The following is a 24301-nucleotide window of genomic DNA, read 5'->3' as shown; positions in this document are numbered from 1 at the left end:
TTCTTCTATTTTATTTTCTGCAATGTAAAACACATAACTGCGATAGTCAATTTTGTTCTTTAACTGCTTAACTCAGACGCACTGATACATCACATGCTGTAGTTCGCTGTGAGCACACCCACACCCGATATATGGTTAAATCTGAACACATGCACACACGCTGCATTCTCAACTGAACAATGCAAACATACTGATACATCATATGTTGTAGTTCACTGTGAGCATGCCCGCACCCAATATTTGTGTAGACTCAGACACATTCACACACACTGCATTTTCACAAATTCTGAGCGCATTCAACACTGTATTTCTAATACTGCTTCGCAACTGTTTGTTTTGAACACAGGGAGATTCCTATGCCTTCTGGGGGTAAGGGAACACTACCGCTCGAGGTTGGTACATGGAGCTGCCTGACGCGGTCCGTCATATTATCGACCAGGCTGGTTTTGGGACCTTTTGCATGGGACTCTCGCGCCTCACTGGGAGTAGGCCCTTTCTTGCTGCACTGGTGGAGAGGTGGTGGGATACCACAGACTCCTTTCACCTTTCTGCCACCGGAGAGATGCCGATGACTCTCTTTGACTTCTCCATGCTCACAGGCATCGGAGTAGGGGGTGATCCGATCCCCTTTGATATAGATATGGATGAGTGGGATGCCGCTCAGCTATACTTGCTTGGCACTCAACTGCCTCTTGCCGGCCAGGGTTTGTGAGGTACTCATGGTTTGAGGATCATTTCCAGATCCAGGCACCTACTACTCGGGAGGAAGAGGAGCAGTATGCCCGCGGCTTCATCATGTTCCTGCTGGGGACCACGCTCTTCGCCGACCGGGCGAACACTGTCGCCCTCTACCTGCTGAGTGCACTTGTGGATGTGGCCAGGATTCGCGGCTATGACTGGGGTGGCGCGGGCTTGGCCACTCTTTATGGATATATGAGCTCATCCTCCCGCCGCAGCGGGCAGTTGCTTGGAGGCTACTGGCAAGCCTGGGAGGTACACGTTTCCTTTTTTGTCTTTTCAATTCTGTTTTTTCATTATCTGTACATCACACACACTGCACGCACGCAATTTGCCTCATACTGGTTGTACACTACACACACTGCACAATACATTGCACGTACTGCACTCTGCTTTATCTGTATACTGCTTTATCTGATAATCATACTCATATCTGCTCTGTTACACTATACAGTTGTGGGTGTATGCCTACTTCCCTAGGCTTGCCTTAGTGCCGGATGAGGAGATCCCTCTCGATGTTCCATTTTCTCACCGCTTCGACGTGAGATGCGAGCGGAGGCCACGAGAGCCCTTCATGTTTGACATACCATCACCGCAGCCGAGGTATGTCAAACATTTCAGTTCATTTAAGCTTCGCTTTATATTGCACTCTCAATATCAGTAGATAACAAACTGCGTTTTATTTCCAGATCACCTGGTAGCCTTGGGCCCCGTTGCCTGACGCGGTTCGGGAGCGGTATGCCGGTGCTCGAGAGACTGCCCGGTTCATAGTCTTGTTGGAGGGACCGGTCTGCCGCACTTGGTACTTCAGGGAGCGCTTCCTCCGGCAGACCTTGGGCGTGCCAGAGTAGACAGTTCCAGCACCTCTTCCTACCCATGTGAGGCACACTAAGAGTTACACATTAGAGGAGATGATAGACTATACAATTGGCTGGGACTCTGAGCCTTTTAGGGATGAGGGTGACTACGCCGAGTACATCCAGGCTTATATCATGCGGCCTTTGACTGGTGCTCGTCGAGCTGAGCGAGAGAGGCCAGCGGCGCCAGCAGCAGGAGCCGGGGCACCGAGGGCACCCCCGACCTGTGGTAGGAGTGGGTCCCGGAGAGGACAGGGAGCTGGATGGCCAGAGCTGTCCACGACGATCACATGCCGAGAGCAGGGTGGGGAGACTTATCAGATCCCTTTCACTCCTCCTCCTGCTGATCATGAGCTTGTTGGAGTCTATGGCTCAACCCTGGTATGTACTACTAGACTTTGCATTCTGTACAGTCATTTCATTTCATTTGATATCCCGTAGAATACTAATGACTTCAACATTTTTGCAGGCTTTCGTTGAGTGCATTCGCCAGTCCCTGGAGTTGACAGCCTTAGCGGTAGGGATGTTACAGCGGTGCATCGACTTGTTGACCATCTACCATATCCCGGTAAGTTCTGTCAACCGTAGTCTCAAACTCTGCCCAATCTGTTTCATACATAATTTGATGCATCACACTACCAACGCGACATTCGATACGCAGCACTCACGGCACTGATACACTGTAACCCACATACTGTTCACAGCATTGCTCACGACATTCATACACTGTACTCATACACTGCATTCTGTACTGATATACTGCTCACAGCATTCATACACTGTTTTGCGTAACATGACTGATGCATTTACTATTTGTCCTTTCCAGGCCCCATTCCAGATTCCGGCCGCAGGAGGTACTCCAGCTGGACCATTTGTTCCTGCTCGAGGAGGAGGGGGAGCCAGGCGCGGGATGGCATTCCACCGCCAAAGCAGACACAGGCACACTCGTGCTGAGAGTAGTTCACGAGAGTCCACTCCAAACGATGATGGGCCAGATGAAGAGGCGGCGTCGTCACAGGGCGAGGTCGGAGACAGCTTAGATTTTGACTATGGAGATGGCGGTGGTGCCCCTAGACCCTCGTCCAGGAAAAGGACTAGGACCGACTCTCGCACTTGAGGCCACCAATGTTGATCCAGACTTTTGCTACTTTTCTTCTTTTTGCTTTGTTCAGACACTTTTGTTGCTTTTCTCCTCCTTTTTGCTTTGCTTTATTTTTATTTTTACTGGTAGTTTGAGCACATTGTACTGTCTCAGGCAGGTTTTACTTTCTCAAACCTATGTACTTTTTGCAAAGGACATGCTGAAATGAAATAGCTGTTTTGTTCAAAAAGTGTTGATTCTGTACATTTTATGCATCGCATTACATAACAATATAAATGAGATTGAACTTGCATGTATTGCCAAGTCAGGTAGTGAACCGACGTAACAAACAAAATAAATCAACTCAATAAGCAACAATAAGACCTTGACAAGTTTGCAACTCGATAAGCAAAGAGCAACAACTCGATAAACAAAAACGCGACAAAAATGAGCAACAACTCAATAAACGAATGAGCAACAACTTGATAGACAAATGAGCAACAACTCGATAAACGAATGAGCAACAACTCGATATACAAATGAGCAACAACTCGATAAGCAAACACATTTTTTCATGCATGAGACAAGCAAAGCATACTTTATGCAAAATTGAAAGCGAGCACATTTTACGCAATAGACAGGCATATTATATGCAGCATTAAAAGCATATTCTATGCATGAATCATGACGATGCGCGGCACGCATGCAACAGAAGTGTAGATGAGAGTGCACATTTTATGCAGTAGGGGGGCATCAAACATGTACTTTGGTGCCTCCGATTTATCCCTCGGAGGGCTTTGCAACACACTCAGCTCAAAAAGGGTACACCCTATTTATATGGCAAGAGATAACATTTGCATATGAAAACCACAGGTGCCGCTTGGACTGCCATTCTGACTTAAAGCAGGCTTACACTTGGGGTCGAGATACACTCATACTCTTGAGAAAAGCGGGGCCTAAGAAGGTGCACCTGGAATGCAGTCTTGGGATTTGCTAGAGTTGAAACATGTTAAGGTGCTCCACATTTTTCCCCTTTTCTTTTGTTTCGCAGCCCGGAACCCATATAGCTTCAGATAGGTCCTGGTTTTATTGTTCTCATATGACCTGGGTTGAACCACGGGTACTGAGCCTACTGCTGACCACAATCAAAACGACTCAACAAAGACAAACAAAAGGTAAACAATCTAAACACATCGAGAAACACTCGAAACGACTCGAAACGAGAATCGAAACAAAACAAAACAAATGACACTACACTCAAACGTACACGGGGAGCCTATTTCCCTGGGTATTGTTTCCTACCCTTTTTTATTTGTGATTCTCACATCACTCGGCCCTCAGGCTCTGTTTTTTTTTTTTTTTTTTTTTTTTTCTAAAAAAGCCATTTTCTCACTTTTTCTCTCAACGCACATCTCTCTATTCTTCAATCTCTCATTTTTAATCCCTCCCTTGGGTGGTTGATGGATAAACAAGAAGTTGCGGGCTCTTGCCCCTAGCATTCTGCTAGATTCTTCCTTTTCTGCTCACAACAATGAACTTCCCCACAGAGAAGTTGCGACAGGATGTGCAGCAGATTTGCAGCTGACATCGGTTGATGATGTTCTGCTGGGGAGCTTGGACATGATCAGATGTGTCCAGATGAGGGAGTGGAGTATCTTGATCCATTTTAATTCATGCTTCGCACTTGGCTTGATACCTTGTTGCTTGGAGGATGTTGAGAGCTTTCGGTATTTGCTGTTACCTTCAGTTGTGCTCTTTCTAGCAAATAGAATGCCTTTCTTGGCAAGTATGGTGACAATGGGGAAAAGACAGAACACCTGACTTAACTGTGCCCCTAGTTCATCATTTTGACCATTTTTTGTTTTGGCTTTCTAGTAAAACAATTTTGACCAAAATGAGAGTTAGATTAACATGCTTGTTCGATTTTCTGATTCAAAATCATGCAAGTCAGGCTATGAGCACTGAAAGTTTTCCCTTTTTTGGTTCAAGAAATGGTCCAGTTTTTGGAAAAAATGAATAATTTTCGAGAGAATTAGTCAACTTCATTAAAAATCCTTAAAAACTATTTTTGCAAATGGCCACTGCTTGACCAACACGGAATTTACCCTTGAGATGCACAACCTCAGATCTAAAATAATGGAAAATTGCCCCTGTCTAAAGGACATTGCATGGCAACGGAAAGTTGCCCCTTGCTTGAATGGCAACTCACAGCAACGGAAAGTTGCCTCTTGTATGAATAGCGCCGCAGCATACTGTAACCCGCTCTCATAATGAGGGTCGCAACGTGACTCTTGGATAAAGAAGCGACAAAGATGACCCTTTCAAACTCATGGACAGGACAGTTGAATTTGAAGTGTTTATGGCTGGACTTCAGAATGAAGTTGCCTACGTATCCCAAACATGGGAATCAAGCTTGACATAGTTCCGGGTTAAGGTACACTCGGGTGTTAACCTCTCCTTTTGCGCTCTAACTTTTGCCAAGGCTGCCTTTCCGGGTTTTCAACCTTGCGAGCTCTTTTTTTTTCATTTCATTTCTTTTTTTTCTTTTTTCTTTCTTTTCATCTTCTTTTGTTCTTTTCTTTGCATTTTTTTTTTCTTGCTCTAACTTTTGCCTGGGTCGCCCTTCTGGATTTTTGGCCCAGCGAGCCTCTCAAGGGTAAAAGTTGTAACTTGTCCATGTTAAATGGTCGTAGGATCTCGAATCCATCTGAATCCAAGAGAATGGTTGCTGCTTGCTGATGATGTAGGAGTCCATCCAATGGGGGCTGAATTTGCCCCTAGTGTTGTGGATAAGAACTCGATTGTCCTTCAGCAAAACTTTATTCTTTTCTCCATTCTGGGATTTGGCATTCCTGCCGATCTTCATTAGCTTGAGCAATGTCCAATTTTTTACTCTTCGAGCACATCTGACATTTTTTGTCCCTAGTTTAAGGGCTACTTCTGATCTAGCTTCGCAAGCTTCTTTTGATGACATTTGATCTTCTTGATTTGACTTTCTTGCCCTTAGTTTGAGGGCTGCTTCGAATCTGGCCTGGCAGGCCTCACATCGTGGTTGACCGTTGAACATTTTGAATCCAAGGTTTAAAAGCAAGGGGTCAAGTCTCGAGGCTGAGAGCGATCCTATGCTGTACAATCTCAAGAGCGATTCCACACAGGTCTTTGCAGGACCACGCAAAACATTTTTTGAAATCTTTTAAGAAAGCGACTAATCGCTCGCGCTGAAGACAGTGTAGAACCAATCTGGATCAAGCTAGGATCTTTCTCAGTACTCACATTAATAAGCATGATTTCATTCATTAAGGGCTTAACATGCCCCTTTTTCTCTCAGTTGATGAAATTTTTGCAAATCCCGAGGAATTCCTTCATCTTTGTTTTCATCACAATGTTCAAAAAGTTTTGAAAAACTTCGGTCAATGCTATGACTTCAAGGCACAGAAAAGACACAGTTCTGGTCAAATACTGCCATCTTAATCAGAACTTTTGGCACAACTGGCACAAGGTAAAAGCAAGCACGAGAGTGTGAAAATCACTGCTGTTTCATTCAAAATCTGTTGGCACAACCGGCTCCAAGGCAGAAACAGACTCAAAAGAAAGGGTGTAAAAGACAAACACCAAAACAAGCAAGTGATGTCCGAGGTAACACCCCCGAAATCACCTGACTCCTATGCAACAGGACTGACTCGATACAATAAGATAGACCAGACTGACATAGTACAAAAAGACTGACTATATACAGGTCAACAAACTGACTGAATACCCAAGTCAGAAAGTACAAAAACTAGCATTCGTAAATGCTTAAAAGTGCGTGCCATACGCCACATTTGAAGTAAACCGAGCGCCGCCCGCAGGTGGACCAACCCTTGATCACATACTTGTATTATCCTCGAAGTCCACCAACCCGGTGATGACAAACTTTGCTGAGCTTGGTGGGAGAATGACCCCGTTATCAAACAGATCCTATACTTCGTGGCGAAGTCGGAAGCAGTTGTCAGTGGTGTGACCAGTCTGTTGATTGTACGCGCAGTACTAAGTAGCATCATGTGAGAGAGGGAGGTTACTCGGAAGAGGCCGAGGCTGAAGAGGCTTGAGATGACCTTTTTCAATGAAGATTCGAAGAGCCTTGGACAAAGGCATGTAGAGGGCATGAGAGACCCTGCGACCTCGAGGCAGATACTTCGAAGTCTGTGGGCCTTTGCTGGATGCACTAGCAAAAGGATCGGCAGGTGCTGCCTTGGCTTTCTGATCTTTTCTAAGTGCAGGGTTAGGGTTGGAAGGAACGGTTCTGGTACGACGATCCCTATCCTGATTTTCCCTTTGGCTTGAATTGCTCTCAGTCTGAGTGGGAAAGATGTCATCCATAGTCTTAGCCACAACTGCGAGTACTTGCTGTCTATTCAACACCCCCCGGCTTTTAGAGCCTCAACGGCTTGCTGAAGTTGTTCGTAGGGATCAATGCCCACTTTCATCTTGTTCTTTCCATTAGCCTCAGCTTAGTGGAAGGTTTGGGTTACTTGATCAGAGTGGAGCCTTGTTGTTGTCGACATGTCATTGTCGGAGCTTGAGATAGCTTCAGGTTGGCTGAGCTCAATTACAATTCGCCCCAGTAGCGGGGGCTCCTCCGGCGTGAAGTTCCCGGCATACGATGTGGCTGGTGGTGGAGCTGATATTCCGTAGGCTAGATTAGCCACAGATCTCTGAAGGTCGCCAATCATTCCTATCAACTCAAATGTGGTGGGCTCATGAGTTTGAAACAACTGGGGTTCCCAAATCGGGTGTGCGGCAGGCGACCTAGGCAGGTGTGGTACTTCAATGTCGGTCTCACCCTGCAAGATGATTCTTTGGTTTAATGCGGCTGCCATAACACAATTTTCTCTGAATTTTGTGCCATCATAAGTCCGCTGAACTGAATGGAAGTGATGTGACCGGTGACTGCCGGATCAGATGTCTGCCTTGCTTCAACGAAGGAGAACACTGGCTATTATAAACTAAATCTCTAAACTGAAAGAGAAAACAAGCGGCATCTCAGCCTAATTTCACCAGAACAGACATAAGCATAACTGAATAACTGTATTCGACCACTAATCATTGTTCTCCAAATTACTGCCCCAAAATTGAATCTGATACACATAAATATAACTGATTCTCAAATACTGATGCCCTTAGGCCTGATATCCAGACTTGCAAACTGATACGCAACCTGTAGAGGCACACTCTAACAGCACATAACAAGCAAGTGAGAGCCAAAACACCCCTATGTTGGGGTAGGGTTTCCCTGTCCTATTTTCTCAGGAGGTAAGGTTACACCACGCACACAGCGGTTTCAAACAACCTATATCAGGTAAGCAACCTATCCTAGATTTGGAATAGTCGCTATGGATTCCGAATATGCATTAGGTCGAATGTTCAAAAAAAGGGTGCCTCGGTTAAAACCGAGATTTGTGTTCTCATCGTAGTAGAGCCCGCAACCGGTCAGCCTTAGAGGCACGCTTCTCAAAGCATGCCTCTGGCAAATCGTTCAGGAATAGCATATGGCAAACACGGTGTCCTAGATGCACCAATGCACATGCAATGAAAGAAACACATAAGTGTAATCAAAACAAGATATTATGAGTTCGAGTCAAGTTCTCTAATTCCCCAACAGAGTCGCCAGAAACTGTAGACGCGCCTTGAGGGCTTTGCTACTACAGTTCGGACTCAAAGTGTCATGGTTCTTAATCTGATCTCACAATGTGCGATGTGAGATTGATAAATCACCAAAGAGTCCAAATCCGGCAAATCGTTTTGGAAAACTGATTTTTAATAAAGAAGTGCCAAACATGGACTGTTTTGCCAGATACAGAGTCGCCACCTAAATATTTTATCTTGGGGGAATTTAGGAAACCCTGACTCGTGCCTAAGGCCACGTGTCCATCATCACCAAAGTTGCCTCGGCTCGGGAACTTGGGTACGATTGGGGAAGGTCATGCAATGAGCACCCCCGCTCGCCCGATCAAAGATCGGCCACTACTAAACATGATATCTTATTTTTGAAAACATATGCGTTCTTATTCTGGTTATTAGCTAAAATTTACTATGTGATGCGCACAACACACAAGTATAGACCGAATCGCTTAAATTGGAACAAAACATTTCATGTTTGTTTGTTTGAAAATGGTTTGATGGTGCTACTTGTAAGTAGGCTATGACGTGGATTTGTCACCCTCAAGTGGGCTTAGAAAGCATGATTTTGCCACTCTGCAAAGTGGGCTTAAAACTCGCATTTCAATGAATCGTTCCAATTCAAGTAATCTAACCTTCACCCACAGGCATTCAGGCAGTTAAACACATAAGCAGTTAGCCTCATGGCAAGCATGCTATCACGGCAACACTAACACACATGCAGTATGCTAAAGCGTAAAAGCTTACCTAGTACTCCGAGCCAAAACAATAGCTAGTTAGTAATCAATGCGTGATCCTAGCTATGTCAAGAATGCCTAATGCAGCGCATGCAAAATGCAACTAAGATAGGCTCGGCTATTCTAAAATGTCACGTGAAATACAACTTGATACATGAATTCAAACAGGAATTGAAATACCATGCAACTAGTATGATGCACCAAGCCCGATACATGCAAGACAGATGAATGAATGCGAACATGTGAGCATAAGGATGCTAATTGAAACATGCCCTAAAACTAACCATCGTAAGCTAGTAAATAAAAGGGAGAAAGAAATGGGGGTTAGAAGACATGCATCACACACACGTACACTTATTTACAACATTGCCCTCTCGGAGGAGGGTCCGAATAAATAATACAAACCAAATGATTAAACAACTATCCTAGCTAATTAATTATTACAAACGCTTAATTAATTAACAAATTAATTGCAAATGGAGGCCGCTGCAACTCCACCTTGGAATGATTGAATGATGCATGCTCGATCGCCTTGCTCGGAAACCCGTTGTCATGCCACATGTTGCCTCTGTTTGCACTGTTTTGCTCCTCTGAAAACTGCACAAGTCCCAAGGATGCTTCTGAACCACTCCCTAAGCACTGTGGGATGTCACCGGCCAAGAGATAGGACCACCAACCATTGGAAGATGGTTATCGACCATTTGTAAGGCTCTCGGCCAAATTTTGGTAGCTAGCCGGCACTGAAGATGGCCGACAGGCCATATCTTCCTACAGAATTCTGTTTTTGCGACAGTAGAGGACAAACAGTGCATGGCAAAGCATTTACAAGATAATGTGTGCACAACCACCCTCCCTATCATGCTATAAACTCAAGGGAGTATGGCTTTCGACCATCGGACCACCAATCACGCATTTCAATTCATGATGGCCAAAGGTGCCAAGTGTGCAAATCAATGTGGAATGAATGCAACAAAACAAATGAATGCCTAGAACTCTATCATGCTTGATCAAGACCATCGGTAACCGAGGTTTGAGGCACGTTTCGTCACTTCAAGTACGAAACGTCCCTCGGCCCTCGTGTTTTGTTTGACACCCCAAACCAAACACAATGCAATGCATGCAACTAAGTACAATGCAACATGAGAATGTAAGGCAATGTAACATGAGCATGCCAAGTGCAATGTAATGCAACCTAACATGCAAATAGCATGGCAATGCCACAAGTATGCAACACTACAATGCAACCTAGATATGGAAATACACAAAGTGATAGGCATGCAACAATGACACCAACCATAAGGATGCAACAACATGCAATGCGATAAGCATACAACAATATATAAATGCATGATCCATGGACTTACACTAAAGATGGATAGACCTCAGCTGTACAAAAAATAGTAGCCAAAACACCCAAATCAAGGTACCAAAAGGGAGACATACATGCACATACATGGATCGGTAAGCTAGGCAATGATGCACAATCCTCAACCATGAGCAAAATGGGATAAACATGAGAACATGACAATGGAATGAGCTCTGAAATCATGTGAAAAATGATGCTAAATCATATACACAAGTGAAGCATAGCATGCTAATGGGCTCAATGCCCAAAGCTAGTCAAGGGGCTCTCACCATGGCCATATCAACCAAGCCCCAAAGGGTCAAAGTGACCTAAAACAGTCCTAGGGTAGGCCAAAACAAGGCTAGAACATGCATGGATTGAGGCCAAAACATGCTATAAAGATGGGCACAAACAAGGGGCATGCAAAGCTACAAAGGGAGCATTACACTACGCCTATCACAATCGAACATGGCATGAATTATGCAATGAAAAATAGAGTCATAATATGTCAAAATAAGCCCCAAAACCCAATGTGATGGCATCCCAAAGACCTAATCATGGAGACATATGCAATGACCCAATCTTAAGGCACAAAACAACAACTCTTCAAAGCATTGGAAAGATGGCAAACATAAGTGTGTGGCTACACTACATGGACTGAAATGTGATTTCAAATGATGCCAAATCATGAGAATAATCAAAACAATGCATGCTAGCAACTTGGTGCACAAAGCTTAACAAGCTAGGATGAACTAAGGCTATACAAAGCAATGCATATATGATCAAATCAATACCAAACAAAGCTTAAACATGGTGAAACATGACTAAAAGTTCATTGGAGTTGAGCCGTAATATGCAAGCATGATGGTCCAAATGCAAGATACATGTTAAGGCAATAGAAGGGATTATAAGGCAAGTATATGGTGCATGCAAGAGACCAACAAACCAACTTAAAATAGAGGTATATCATGCCAAGATAACACCAAATACTTGTTGAAATAGGGCCAAAACATGCTACTATGGTGAGCCAACAATGCAAGCAAATGAGACACAAAGGGAGGGGGGTGTCCCTCCCCTATTCAAGACTTCAAAACCACTTCTCCACCACTGAAAATCCTCTGGATTTCAGTGGTGAGAAGGTTAAAACAAAAAGGTTTCAAAGCTCAAAAAGAAGGTCACAAAATAAGGCCAAACAAGGCCTAAGAGGGGGTTGACAACCCCCAACCCAAAAATAACCTTAAACAAATAAGTGTCGGCCGACCAAATAAAGTGCCGATCGGCCAACACTCTTGGCCGATGAAAATAACAAGGGGTCGATGGCATCATGCTTTGGCCGGTGGGTTGAAGGGATGACAAACAAGCCACTATCTTCCCTTAGAAGCAAAAACACAAGTGTCTGGTCCACAACCAAGCACAAAACAGACAAGTTGAGAGATCTTGAGGCAAGGCGCGTAGCTGAGACCTCCGAGAACTCAAAACGAACACAAGCATGGATGATCATCGAGTGTTCAAACGATGACGTCCAAGTCTTGATGCCGGTCAAAAATGGGGTGTCTACAAGTGAGTGATCATGTCTTTATGAAAATATCACCTAGGCGGGGTTTGATGAGGTTTAGGAAGAGTAGGAAGTTGTCCCCTCGGTTTATAGGCCCTTTTGAGATCCTTGAGAGTATTGGTGAGGTTGCCTATCGTTTAGCTTCATCGCCGCAGTTGTCCGGGGTACATGACGTGTTTCATGTTAGTATGCTTCGGAAGTACGAGCCGGATCCATCCCATGTGTTGGATTGAACCGACTTGGAGGTAGATGAGGATGCTTTGTATGAGGAGAGACCGGTTCGAGTCTTGGATAGGCGGGATCAAGTCTTGCGAGGCAAGACCATTCCCTTGGTGAAAGTTTTGTGGAAACATCACGGAGTAGAAGAAGCCACTTGGGAACGTGAATTGGAAGTCCGAGATAAGTATCTGGATCTATTTATGGATATTTGAGCATATGTTGTATATTTTGCTGTATTGATAAACTTTAAGAGCATTGAATATGTCTTAAGTTGTAAACATTGTATATGTTTCGGTTTATGAAGATATTTTGGAACTTGCCTTGAAATGAAAGTTTAATTTAGCATTGCATATGTTAATTCTGTTTTAGAAATGCAAATATATTATTGGCATTGAATATGTAATTGAATGGTGGAATACGTGTTGAAATTGGTAAATTTCAAAGGGAAGCATGTTGATAATGCATATTGAGTAATACATTGTGATTTGCCTCTTGAAAAGAGATGAGATGACCGATAATGGGTCAGGTTGTTGAATATTGAGTTGTAATATTGTTAAGAATTGAGAAAAACATGTTTTTGAAACTTGTATCTAATTTTGGGGATGAAATTCCTTAAGGGGGGAAGGTTATAGCGATCCCGGTTTTCCCTTCCTTGTTTACTGTATTCCGGACTTGGTTCTGTTGATAGTTGTTGTTGTCTGTATTTCATTCCCGTCCTTTAACTCTTTGTATTTGAGTTTAGATTTGTTTTGGGCCTGTTTCGAATAGGTTGGTTGAGCTTTTATCCCAACTCTTGTTGCCCAGATTTTTAGTGATCCGCTCGAGCGGGTCTTCTTGCGCTCGAGCAGAGTTTGCATACCTTCAGTAGTTTGTCTGTCTGCAAAAATACTGCAGATGTGTTTTTCACGCTCGAGCAGATTTCCTTACGCTCGAGCGGGTCGAGCTCGAGCGGGTGTTCGATGTTTGTAAAAGTACTGGAAGAGTGTAATCTACGCTCGAGCGGGTTCCTTTTTGCGCTCAAGCGGGTATTTTTGCGCTCGAGTGGGTTAAGTTTTGGTGTTTGACGCTCGAGCGTCCTATTCTCTGCTCGAGCGGGTCATACGTATATCAGTTGGCAGCTGGGTCATTTTAAATCACTTTTTCAATTCTCACTCTCTCTCTTACTTTTCAAAATCTATTTTGAGAGCTTCTCTCACTACATTTCACCTTCTCTCTAAGGTTTGATCTAGTTTGAATGACCTTCTACCTTAGTTCCTTTACAAAAAGTGTAGAGCTTGGCTTGGGCTTCCTATCAATCCGAAAATCTTGGGATTTGGAGCACTTTCGATTTTCTTCGCCTTCTCGTTTGGGCTCCGAATTTGAGGTAGGGATAACTACTCATATTATGGTCTTTGACATAAACTTGTTGTCGTTTTGATGTAATGTTGAAGTTGGGTAATTGTGGGTGTTAGGGTTTCAAATATGAAAAATAGGGGTTTTGTTTTTTTGGCCAATACGTGTGTATTTGGGTCCTAAAATGAGATTGTGGTTGTTTAACGATAATATTTGGACCTTTGGGTCAATATTGAAAAAAGGGGAGAAATGCCATATTTGGGTTTTTATTGGGTCATTAGTGTAATTAATGACTTTCATTGTGAAATAGTGGAATTGGAAAGTTATGAGAAAGAATGGTGGAGTTGGATTGATTAATCACTCACTTTTAAAAATATTGATAATTTATCTGTTGATACATTTATTATCTGTCTAGAAATAATTGCTTTGGGCTATCGGTGGAGGATAGTCGTGATTGTTGTAGACACTGTATGTTGATTAGGGAAAACTGAAACTAATCACATTGAGTATGTTATTGAATATGACGGTTGGAATAATATATCAAATCTATGTATTGATTGATCGTGTATATGATAATTGTTTATATACATTGTTTTGTGTGGGAGAAGATAGGGGATGTACTCCACAGTTTAGGGAAAGATAGGGAATGGACTCCTAAACTAGATGTTATTTGGGAGGAGATAGGGGATGGACTCCATTCATACAACAAATCTGTGTATCATTTATGAAGAATGAAAGTGTTTTACTATGACATTGATATAGCAAATATGTGTATCTATTGTGAAGTATGGAAGTGTTTTGATATGAGTGTTATCTCATTTGAAAATGAATTGTGGATAAAGGAAATGTTTTAATAAGAGATGTAATCTCATTTAAATTGTTTGGCTAGGTTTTGAGCCATGTTTATAAATCGAAATTGTTAAGTAAAATGAACATGAACATATTTGTCATGGGATTGAATGGTGTTGTAAGTTGGTTGACTAGTGTTAACATTTATCGAATGCTCATGTTTTAGTCATTGTTCATATTATGTTTAGCATATTTCTACTGGGCGTTGGCTCACCTTATATGGGACATCATTTTCAGGTGTAGGTGATATGCCGCCTCCAAGGACTTAGCTTGGGAGGTTTTAGAAGCTGAAGGCTTCCTTTTGTAATTATTTTGTGTATTACATGTAATTCAAGCCAAGGGTTTATTTTGTGTTTTGAGTTAGTACTCTCCTTTTTGGTAACCAAGTGTTGGCTTGGAAAGTTGTAAGCCCGTAGGACATTTACTTTTGTTGTCAAAATGTAATACTTGTGGATTAAATACTCTGATGAATAGAAATATCATTATTTCTCTTATGTTTATAGATGTCACGAATGTATGATTTTTGGGTTTATTTTTTAGGGCGTTACACCCACATACACGAGCAAGAACAATGGAGTATTACCCAAGATGCTCTATTATTCTAATGAGTATCTTTTGTTATCTTCTTCTTCTTCTTCTTTTTTTATTTTTTTTTATTTTTTTTTTATTAATTATTGTATGAACCTTTTTGTAATGGTGATGATAGAAGGTGAGATAAGCGTGAACAAGAAGAGATTTCTAGTTTGCAAATGAAAAGAGAAAAGCAGAAAGTGCAGACTAATTTTTTTTTTTAGAACTTTGGTTTTGTTGGAGTATAGTTCATTTATGAAAAAAAATTAAAGAGTATTCAGCTTGTTTTGTTTGAGTTTTCTGAATTCACTTTTCAGAAAATTAAAACTTTTCATTTTTCATATTTTTTTATTTTCACTGATTTTTTTTAATATTTTAAGAATTTTTATTTTTATTTTTAGATGTACCTAATATAAATACACTTAAAAAGTATAATATTTGTGAAAAAAGTCTTTAAAAAATTAACTAAATACCAAAAATACAAAAAATATAAAATTTCAATATATTTTTCGTATTCTTGTGTATTTATTATTTTTTAAAATATTTTTTTTACAAATATTTTACTTTTTAGATACATCAAAGTAATGTGCATCTAAAAAAAGTAAAAAATTGCTTAAATTTTTTAAAATATTCACTAAAAACAAAAAAATAAGAAAAATACAAAATTCAATTTCCAGAAAATTGTATCTAAATTAGTGTGTTTGGTTTCAGTTTTCTGAAAATCAAACCAAACAAGCTGAATGCTTTTTTGAGTATTATGAATCTAGAGAGTAAAGCAATATTAGAGTATTACACAAGCAAGCAAGAGGATAATAAAGGGTGTAGCAAGTAAAGAAGAACAACAGAGGAACTTTTATTTTTTTTTTTCCTCAAAAGATGTGAACAGAGACTTATCGTTTTTAAAATATGTGTATAGAGAAAACTTAGATTTCATATTTAGTGTGTGTTTTGATGCCCATTATGGTCATTTTGCTTCATAATAAAATTGTCATTAAAAATTTTGTTTCATTAATTGTGTGCACAAAGATGAAAAGGTGTGTGAAAGTAGAATTTCTCTTGTAGATAGATGGCTAGTATTCTGAAGTATAGTGAGAATGACGATTTTGTCTTAAAGCGAGAGTGTGAACCGCTCAACCTAGTTCGTCATTCATCTCCCTTTTTGCAAGTGTTTTGTAAGTCTGCTGTTTTTTTTTTTTCAAATTCATTTGTTGTTGTAATTTGTTTAATTTTCAATTAGTTTATATAATTAACAATTAAATTAGTATCAATTTGGTTTGTGCATTATGAGCTTGATTCTATTTTATATTTCACACACAATTTACATGAGTATACTAAGGTTTTTAAACAACATATTCATATCATATCACATGAAGACTTTATTAAGATATACATGGTTAAAGCTAATGGCAAATATGAAAACTCATTTTTTTTTGTTATACTTTTAACTTAAAAAATACGTGATATGTGTCATTTAAGTACAAATTTGTTTAATAAATTACTCTTTTAATTTTAAAATACGGGACATGTGTCATTTTGATATTCAAAATTATACCTTCACTATTGACTTTAACATTTGGTTAGATAATCAAATTGAAACATTTTAAAACATATTTTATATATTTGTTAACAAATTAGCACAATTTGAATATTTGAAATCAAAATAACACAAAATTCATACATTAAACATTAAAAATATAATTAACCTGTTAACATGAAAAATACAAAGATATGCCAATTATTTATTGGCCCCGTTTGGCAGAGCTGTGGGAAAATGATTATAACTTATAGCTTAACAGCTTATAACTTATAACTGTAAACATAAGCTGATTTTTGACTTATAAATTAAGTTTCTCCTCCCCCACTCAAAGAATAAGTTGATTTTTGACTTACAAAAAGGTATAAGCTGTATTGTTAAGCTGAACCAAACACATCAAAATAGCTTAAATTAAGCTAAAAGCTGAAATAAGCTGAAAATAAGTCCTACCAAACAGGGCCATTATATCTTTATATTTATATTTGTCATTATTGAATTTTTTTAGAGGAAATATCTCCCATATATATGCATACATATACATAGACATATAGCGCATTAAAACTCCATACTTTGAAAATAAAAAATTGTAATAAATGAAAAAAAAAAAAATCACCAACAAAAAAAAATACAGAAATATGCCATTTATTTATTTATTACATGTACCATGGATTTTGTCTTTATTTATTTATTTATTACATGTCCTATGGATGGTTTAGAATGTCTTAAATAAGTATATTTTTTCTCTTTTTAGATTAAAAAATTGAGGAACAAAATATGGATGTTTAGGTTAATTTTTTAATTTTTTATGAAAAAATGTGTAATAAAAAATTGTAAAAATTAATTTATAGGAAAAAATTAAAATTGAGAGTTGTGCAGCCGTAATTATTGATTTTTGATGAATAATTTTAACTTTTTGATTTTTTAAGTAACTTTTTAACTTTTTTTCAATATGCCAAATTTGGCCTGAATTTTGTTAGAGAAAATATCTCAATATATATATATATATCTATCTATCTATACTATTATAAAGTGAACACCTCTTATGGTGTCCTGAAGACTACGAGGACTCATACCACTTAAGCTAAACACACATTATAATATTAATTTTATTATTATTATTTTTTATTCCAACTTATTTAAATTGTACACAGATCGTGGGCCACACACCAGCATATATATATATATATATATATATGCATAGACATATATCGCTATCAATGGGAAATCTCACGAGCTGTAGTTTCAGAACCGTTAACCTAAACCTCCAATGGAGTCTCATTAGTAGTGCTTCCAGGAAAAGAATTGAACTATTCGAGCGAAAGAGCAATTTTTGTTTTTTGTGCAAGGAGGTATCGAAGAGGCATCGAGTTTTGAATAGGAGTTTTGCTAGGTCTTGTTGTTTTGGTGCGAACAACAATGGTGATAATGACGGAGATAGTAGCAACAATGCATCAAACGATTCGAATCTGGCGACAACGACATCGAGAGACGAGGCGGAAGAGAGAGCACAGAGCAGCGACGATTTTGATTCGGACGAGTCCAATGCTTCTATTTCATCAAGGGTGAGATTTTTTCTGTCTATCTCTCATAGTTTGTGTTTTTTAGGTTAATTAGTGTGTTTGATTTGAAAGTTATATCTAATTTAGGAAAGGATGATGGGAATGAATCTGTTTGGTAGCTGAAAATGCAGGAAATGAATTGGTTCTAATTTTATGTGATTGCTCTATTGTTATTTGTTCCCACTATTGGTTCCTCGGTGGAGCTAGGAATTGCATCTCTGGTATTTCTAATTGCTTTTACAATTATTGTTTTAAAAGTAGTTACGTTCTCCTTTTCATTTATCAAATCCTTTTTATAGACCAGAGGTAGTTAAGTACTTCACAGATCCAAATGCCATTGAACCACCAGATATGCAGATTTTATTCCCATTTGTGGAGTCTGCTCTGTCCCTGGCATATGGTGTTCTGGGGGTTCAGCTATTTCACGTAAGAAGAATTTCTATCTTTTTGTTGATTTAGTTACTTGAATGCTTTTTCTTAAGGGGGGAAAAAATGTTTCTTGTGTATTACTATTTCCTGTGCCGGGCATTATGCAGAAGATAGTTCCTTTAACCTTCTTTATCCGTAATTTCTTATAATAAGATTACAAGGCCTTAAGCTTATAAACTAAACTAGCCTACATTTAATCTTTATCAACTGTAGACTAGTAAGTAAATTTCTTTAATAAAAGAAGAAGTTGCCCACGAGATAGTTATATACATCCATTCCTCCATCTTTCCCATTCTCCTCTGTATGACATTGTTAATTGTTTTAAACCACTTCATCTGGTAAAAGTCCAAGTTTCTGACTTGAACCATTAGATAATAGGTCTTTGTCTAATGCTATGTGCCCTTTTTGGCCACCTGCTTCTCATCTTAGAATCATAAACTGGTCCTAAGCACACATTCTCAGTATTTCGTCCCTCTCCAGTTGAAATAATTGGTGGTCCTTTATTGCATATCCTGATAGCCTTACCTTCTACGAAATTCTACTATGTTGTATTCGTATTATATGTTTTTTAATCATCTTAAAACAATTATTTTAGTAAAACCCATCTCATTAAGATCTTTCACTTAAAAGCCAGCTATATGTATCAATGTGCTAGGCAAAAACTATATTTCATCATGATTATTTTTGACACCCTCTCATTTATTTTGATTGGAATATGTGAAAGCGCAATAGAACAAGCACCAAAAGAAGAGTTTAAAAAGAAAAAAACGCAATGCAATCACATTGTTTTGGCCCCAATCTCCCCTTTTATAAGCAATAGTCAACATGCTTCATACACAGCAGAACAATTGCTAGCCAGAAAAAAAAAAAAAAAAGGAAAAAAGAAAAAGTGACGCAAAGCTGCTTATTCTTTGGGCTACCAAACTCCCTTTTTGTGAGCTAAATGTATCTTGATCTTTCTCTCCCCATCAATAAATCTCCAATGTCATCAACCAATTAGTCATGTAGCATTTATCGAACGCTATCATGTGGCACTTTGTCTTGGCTGACCTACTTAGAACTTTTCTGGTTCTATAATGGAGTTGAATACGGGGGACTAAACTTCCTATATTTTCCTTATGCAAGTTTTTTTATTGTGTACGGATATATGGACTGAAGTACTCATGAGGCATCTATTCACTATGAAAATATCCTAATCTAATGTCACAGCTTTTGTTATTTACTTTTGGTTGTTTCACAGAAAGCATTACTCATCTCGAGTTGGCATTCCTTGAAATTTTATGCCTGTGCCATTGTATCCTCTAGCTGCCTACTGTATACATTGTGCATTCTGTGCATGAGATTGTTGGAAGCTGCATATGTATTGAATTGCTGATAATGGATGCTACAAAAGAGAATGCCATAACTTGCACTTGTTGTATTCATTGGTTGCATAACTTTGTTTTGTTCTGCATTGTAACTTAGTTGTTGTTTGGTTCGTTGCGTGTTTCTTGTTTTTGAAAAAAAAATAAGAAAAGGAAAAGGAACATGTTTTTGTTTTTTTCCCAAGAAAGTTTGAAGTTTAATGGGCTTCCTTTTATTGTTAATCCACCAAAACAAGTTAAAAACACTTCTTCTTCTTCTTCTTCTTCCTTCTTTTTTTTTTTTTTCCTTCTCATTCTGTGTGTGTGTGTTTATTTTGGAGCCTTGTTTGGAAAACAATTTTTTTTTTTTTTTTTTTAATAAAGTACCAAACATGTTTTAAGGATATGTTCAGTTATGTTACTATTTTTTGTTTTTGTTTTGACAATTGTTTTCATTCCCAAAAAATGGAAACAATTTTCAAATTTTACAAAATTTTAGGAAACACAAAATTTGTGTTTTCACTTGTTTTGAAAATAAGTTTTCATTCCCGCTTCCCTCTCCCACCCCCTCTGGCGGCCACACCCTTCGGCAAATCTCCAAACATGTTTTCTTGTTTATGTTTTTGGGTATTTTAAAACATGTGTGTACCAAACATGTTTTTTTATTTGTTTTTAGCAAAAAAAATAAAATAAAATAAGATGAACATGTTTCGTATTTTCTGTAAACAAAAAATGGTAAATGGTAAGTGGTAAATGCTACTTAACCAGACTGCACCTTATTTTTTCTCCTCCTCAAGGTTAATTCCACCCTAATTAGTCACTCATGTAGTATGTTATCTTTTGAATATGTAAATGAGAAATTAATTTGACACAGGAAGTTGGGCATTTTTTTGCTGCTTTCCCAAAGAAATTAAAACTAAGCATTCCATTCTTCATTCCTAATATTACTCTTGGAAGCTTCGGTGCAATTACTCAGGTAATTATGTCTACTTATCACTTGATGGATGTTAATTTAAATGAAGTTCTTATTATGTTATACATTTCCGTACACTCTCCCTCTCTCTATATATTTTAATGCATGTTTTACACATACCAACATTAAACACCGCCCATGGGCCAGTGGTTAGCATTTTCCCTTTTTAAATAATTTGTTGTATCAACTTTTAGTGAGTCTGAATTGATCTCAAGTCTGCCATTTAACAGCATTTTCTTTCATCAATAAGATAATGGCCCCATGACCATCAATAAATGAGATCAACTCTATTTGGTAAAAGCATTTTTTTGTTATGACAGTTATCTGTTTTTTGCTCTTTTGATTTGATCCATGGATGCAATTTTTCTACCTATATCTTTGAGTTTTTTTCTTCTCTTTTCTTTTCACTTTTGTTGATTGGAATTATGATCTGTCTGTTCTATTTTTTCATAAATTTATGATATGCCTATTTTTTAGTGCATAAAAATCATCAAATCTTGGCTTCTGCAGTTCAAATCTATTCTCCTTGACCAAAAGACAAAAGTTGATATTTCCCTTGCAGTTCCTTTTGCTGGTGCGACATTGTCTTTTTCTATGTTTGCTGTTGGCTTGCTGCTTTCATCAAACGCAAATACTGCAGGGGATTTGGTGCAGGTTCCTAGCATGCTATTTCAAGGTTCTTTGCTTCTTGGATTAATAAGTTGCTTCTTTGCTTTCATAGCTTTGATTGGCTGATAAGTGATACATATGCAAAATATCAATAAATCCTGGACCTAATTGTTATAATACCCCTTTGGATTATACCTTGTACCAAAAATCCTAGATGGGACCCTTGATGTGCTAGGGTCTTAATAAAGAAAAAAAAGAAAAAAAAAAAAAAGCAAATAAATAAAATATACCAAACCAAATTAAACCTTGTGTACCAATCAAGTAGGATCAGCTACATTAATAATTTTTCGTCATTTGGTTCTATCAAGGGTTATATGCTCAATGAAACCAAAAAAATTACTAATCTTTTTTATTACGACATGCCATGTCAATTTAGGTCTTTCCTTCCTCTTCACATTTCCATTTATAGAGATCATATCACTTCTCCTTACCATTGCATCTATAGATCTTCGTTCTACATAATCAAATCATCTTCACTTGTTTTCTGTCAATTTAACTTTAATTAGTGTTACTCCAACCACTTAATGAATATATTCATTTCAAATTCAATCTTTCTTCGTTTTATCACAAATCCATCTAAGCATCTTCATCTTAGTTACGCACATTTCATGAATGTGTTGTTTCTTAGTTGCCAAATATTCTGTTCCGTAAATCATTGTTTGGCCTTATAGCTCTCTATAAACTTTGCCTTTCAATTTTGTTAATATTCATAGATGACATAATAAGCTAGATACACTCCTCTACTTGGGCCAATACACATTACTTATATGGATCACATCGTCGTCAATCTCACCATTCTTGTTAATAACCAAACCTAGGTAATAAAAATGTTCACCTTTTGTTATCTTATGATTTTTAATATTCACTTCATTATTTCCCCGTTAGTTGTTACCAAAGTTACATTCTGCATATTTAGTTTTGTTATTACTACTTTAAAATCATTTTGACTAGTTTTTCTTTTCAGATTTCTAATTTAGTGTTATTTTCTTCTTTCGTGTCATCCACTATAACAGTATCATTTGCAAAAAAACATTTATCATGGGATATTATCATGAATGTGTTTAGTTAATTTATCCTTGACTAAGGTAACTAGGTAATGACTCCAAGTTTACTCTTAACATCGATTAAAAATTCACTAGTTTGGTGATCTAGTTGTAGTCACACCCTCATTATGTCTTTTATCACATCAATATATCCGACGCTATTTTTTTCCAACACCCTCTAGCTTTTTCAGAAACTATAAAAACTATATGTATGTCCCTTTTTTTCCCAATACTTTTCTATTAACTGCCTTAATAAATGTATTGTTGCCTAGGTTGCTTTGCCATGCATAAATTTAAACTGATTCTCTTAACACCTTAAGCTTGATCACTTACTGTCTCCCATAATCTCATTGTATGATACATCAACTTAATGGTTCTTTGTTGCAATTTTGGAAGATAAATATATAGTACAACTATTGTAAAGTTAAAGCACTGAATATTATCTCAATTATCTTCTTTAACTTAGTTGAGTGTCGGTTTGATATATAATTTTTTTTTTATCACTGAAATTATTGTTATCTTGACAATACTGATTGAGATTTTGCTAATGTGTCCCTGTAGAGCAATGCATACAGCCACAGTTTGGGTCCTTTCTGGCTGGTGAGGCCACATTCTTGAACATTGTTTCTTTATCACGATGTACAGATTGCTAACCATTCTAGTCCTCATTGTAGGTGTGGGTTAACTATGTCAGCTTTTAGTATGCTTCCTGTGGGATGTCTTGATGGTGGAAGAGCTATACAGGTATCCTTTTGCTTTTATTGTTTGATGAAGTATTGAGGCTTATGGTAAATCAGGAAGCATGAAGGAGCTTGGACAAGATAAACTTTATTTTTATATTTTAGGCATGAAGTATTGCTTTTATTGTTTGATGAAGTATTGAGGTTTATGGTAAATCAGGAAGCATGGAGGAGCTTGGACAAGACACATAATCATTAAAATTTATTTTTATATATTAAGGACTCGTTTGGGAACAGGCTAATTGAGTAACTTTTTGGCTATTTAGCTAAAATATGAGCTAAAAAAAACTAGTATGTTTGGGATGACTTTTTGGCTTTTTACGAAAAGATGTGCAAAAAGTAGAGAGAAAAGAGAATCTTTGACTTTTTGGTATGAGTTGTTGGCTTTTTGGCTAATTTAGTAACTTTTTGACTTTTTGGCTAAAAAGTTCGGTTGCCAAACGAGTAAGATACGAAAAAATCATAACGAAGACTCAAAAAGATAAAATATAGTCTTCTTGTTTTATAGTTTAGTAATAATCAAGGCATAATCCATTGATGTTTGATAATGAAATGATTATTTGATAGCAAGACACAAATTATTGAAAAAAACTAAAGAAAAAATTAAGGTAAAATTGTTCAATTAAATTATGATAAAGAGAGTGCAAACAAAAATAACTAAGGGAAAAAATTCGGGTAAAGTTATTCAATTAAAATATGATAAAGAGAGTGGGCAAAAAAATTAAGATAAAATTATTTATTCTATTAAAATCTTGACATGTGACTCTGTTTGGATTCATTATATAATATATATTTAAACACATTTCAATTTGTTTGGACTAATTATATAAAATTTTAATTGGGCCTAATAATGATTATACATAAATTTTTTCAATTGGGCCTAACAAGATTTTTTAAAGGGGAATTTACTGGTAAGTCTCATATACATAGTTTAAAACTCATCTAATCATAAAATAAAATATTTGTACCAATTAGTCCTACATATTTTTAATTATTACCATAAAATCTTAAAAAAAATTTTTAAAAAAATTTAAAGACGTTGCTACATCCACCACCGTCGAACTTTGGTT

General features: G+C 37.9%; 1 protein-coding gene across 1 annotated transcript; it reads left to right on the top strand.

Moving 5' to 3' along the window:
* The first annotated feature begins 17692 nt into the window (after nt 1–17692).
* On the top strand, nt 17693–21514 carry LOC145803651 (putative zinc metalloprotease EGY1, chloroplastic). Its single transcript, XM_082896975.1, has 4 exons — nt 17693–18037; nt 18296–18460; nt 20681–20782; nt 21290–21514. Exons 1-4 carry the CDS (start codon nt 17693–17695, stop codon nt 21512–21514), a joined length of 837 nt encoding a protein of 278 aa, XP_082753101.1.
* The last annotated feature ends 2787 nt before the right edge of the window (nt 21515–24301 follow it).

Source organism: Camellia sinensis, chromosome 12 (genome assembly GCF_055761805.1).
Source record: "Camellia sinensis isolate YWXY chromosome 12, ASM5576180v1, whole genome shotgun sequence".
Taxonomy (NCBI): Eukaryota; Viridiplantae; Streptophyta; class Magnoliopsida; order Ericales; family Theaceae; genus Camellia; species Camellia sinensis.
The sequence above is the reverse complement of the archived record's forward strand: the minus strand, read 5'-3'. Positions and strand labels throughout refer to the sequence as shown.

Excerpts from the sequence above, each read along its gene's own strand:
- LOC145803651 (XM_082896975.1), top strand. The coding sequence starts at position 17,693 with ATGGGAAATCTCACGAGCTGTAGTTTCAGAACCGTTAACCTAAACCTC. Across the intron at positions 18,461-20,680 it reads TGGGGGTTCAGCTATTTCAC|GAAGTTGGGCATTTTTTTGC; the intron begins GTAAGAAGAATT and ends AATTTGACACAG. Across the intron at positions 20,783-21,289 it reads GCTTCGGTGCAATTACTCAG|TTCAAATCTATTCTCCTTGA; the intron begins GTAATTATGTCT and ends TGGCTTCTGCAG.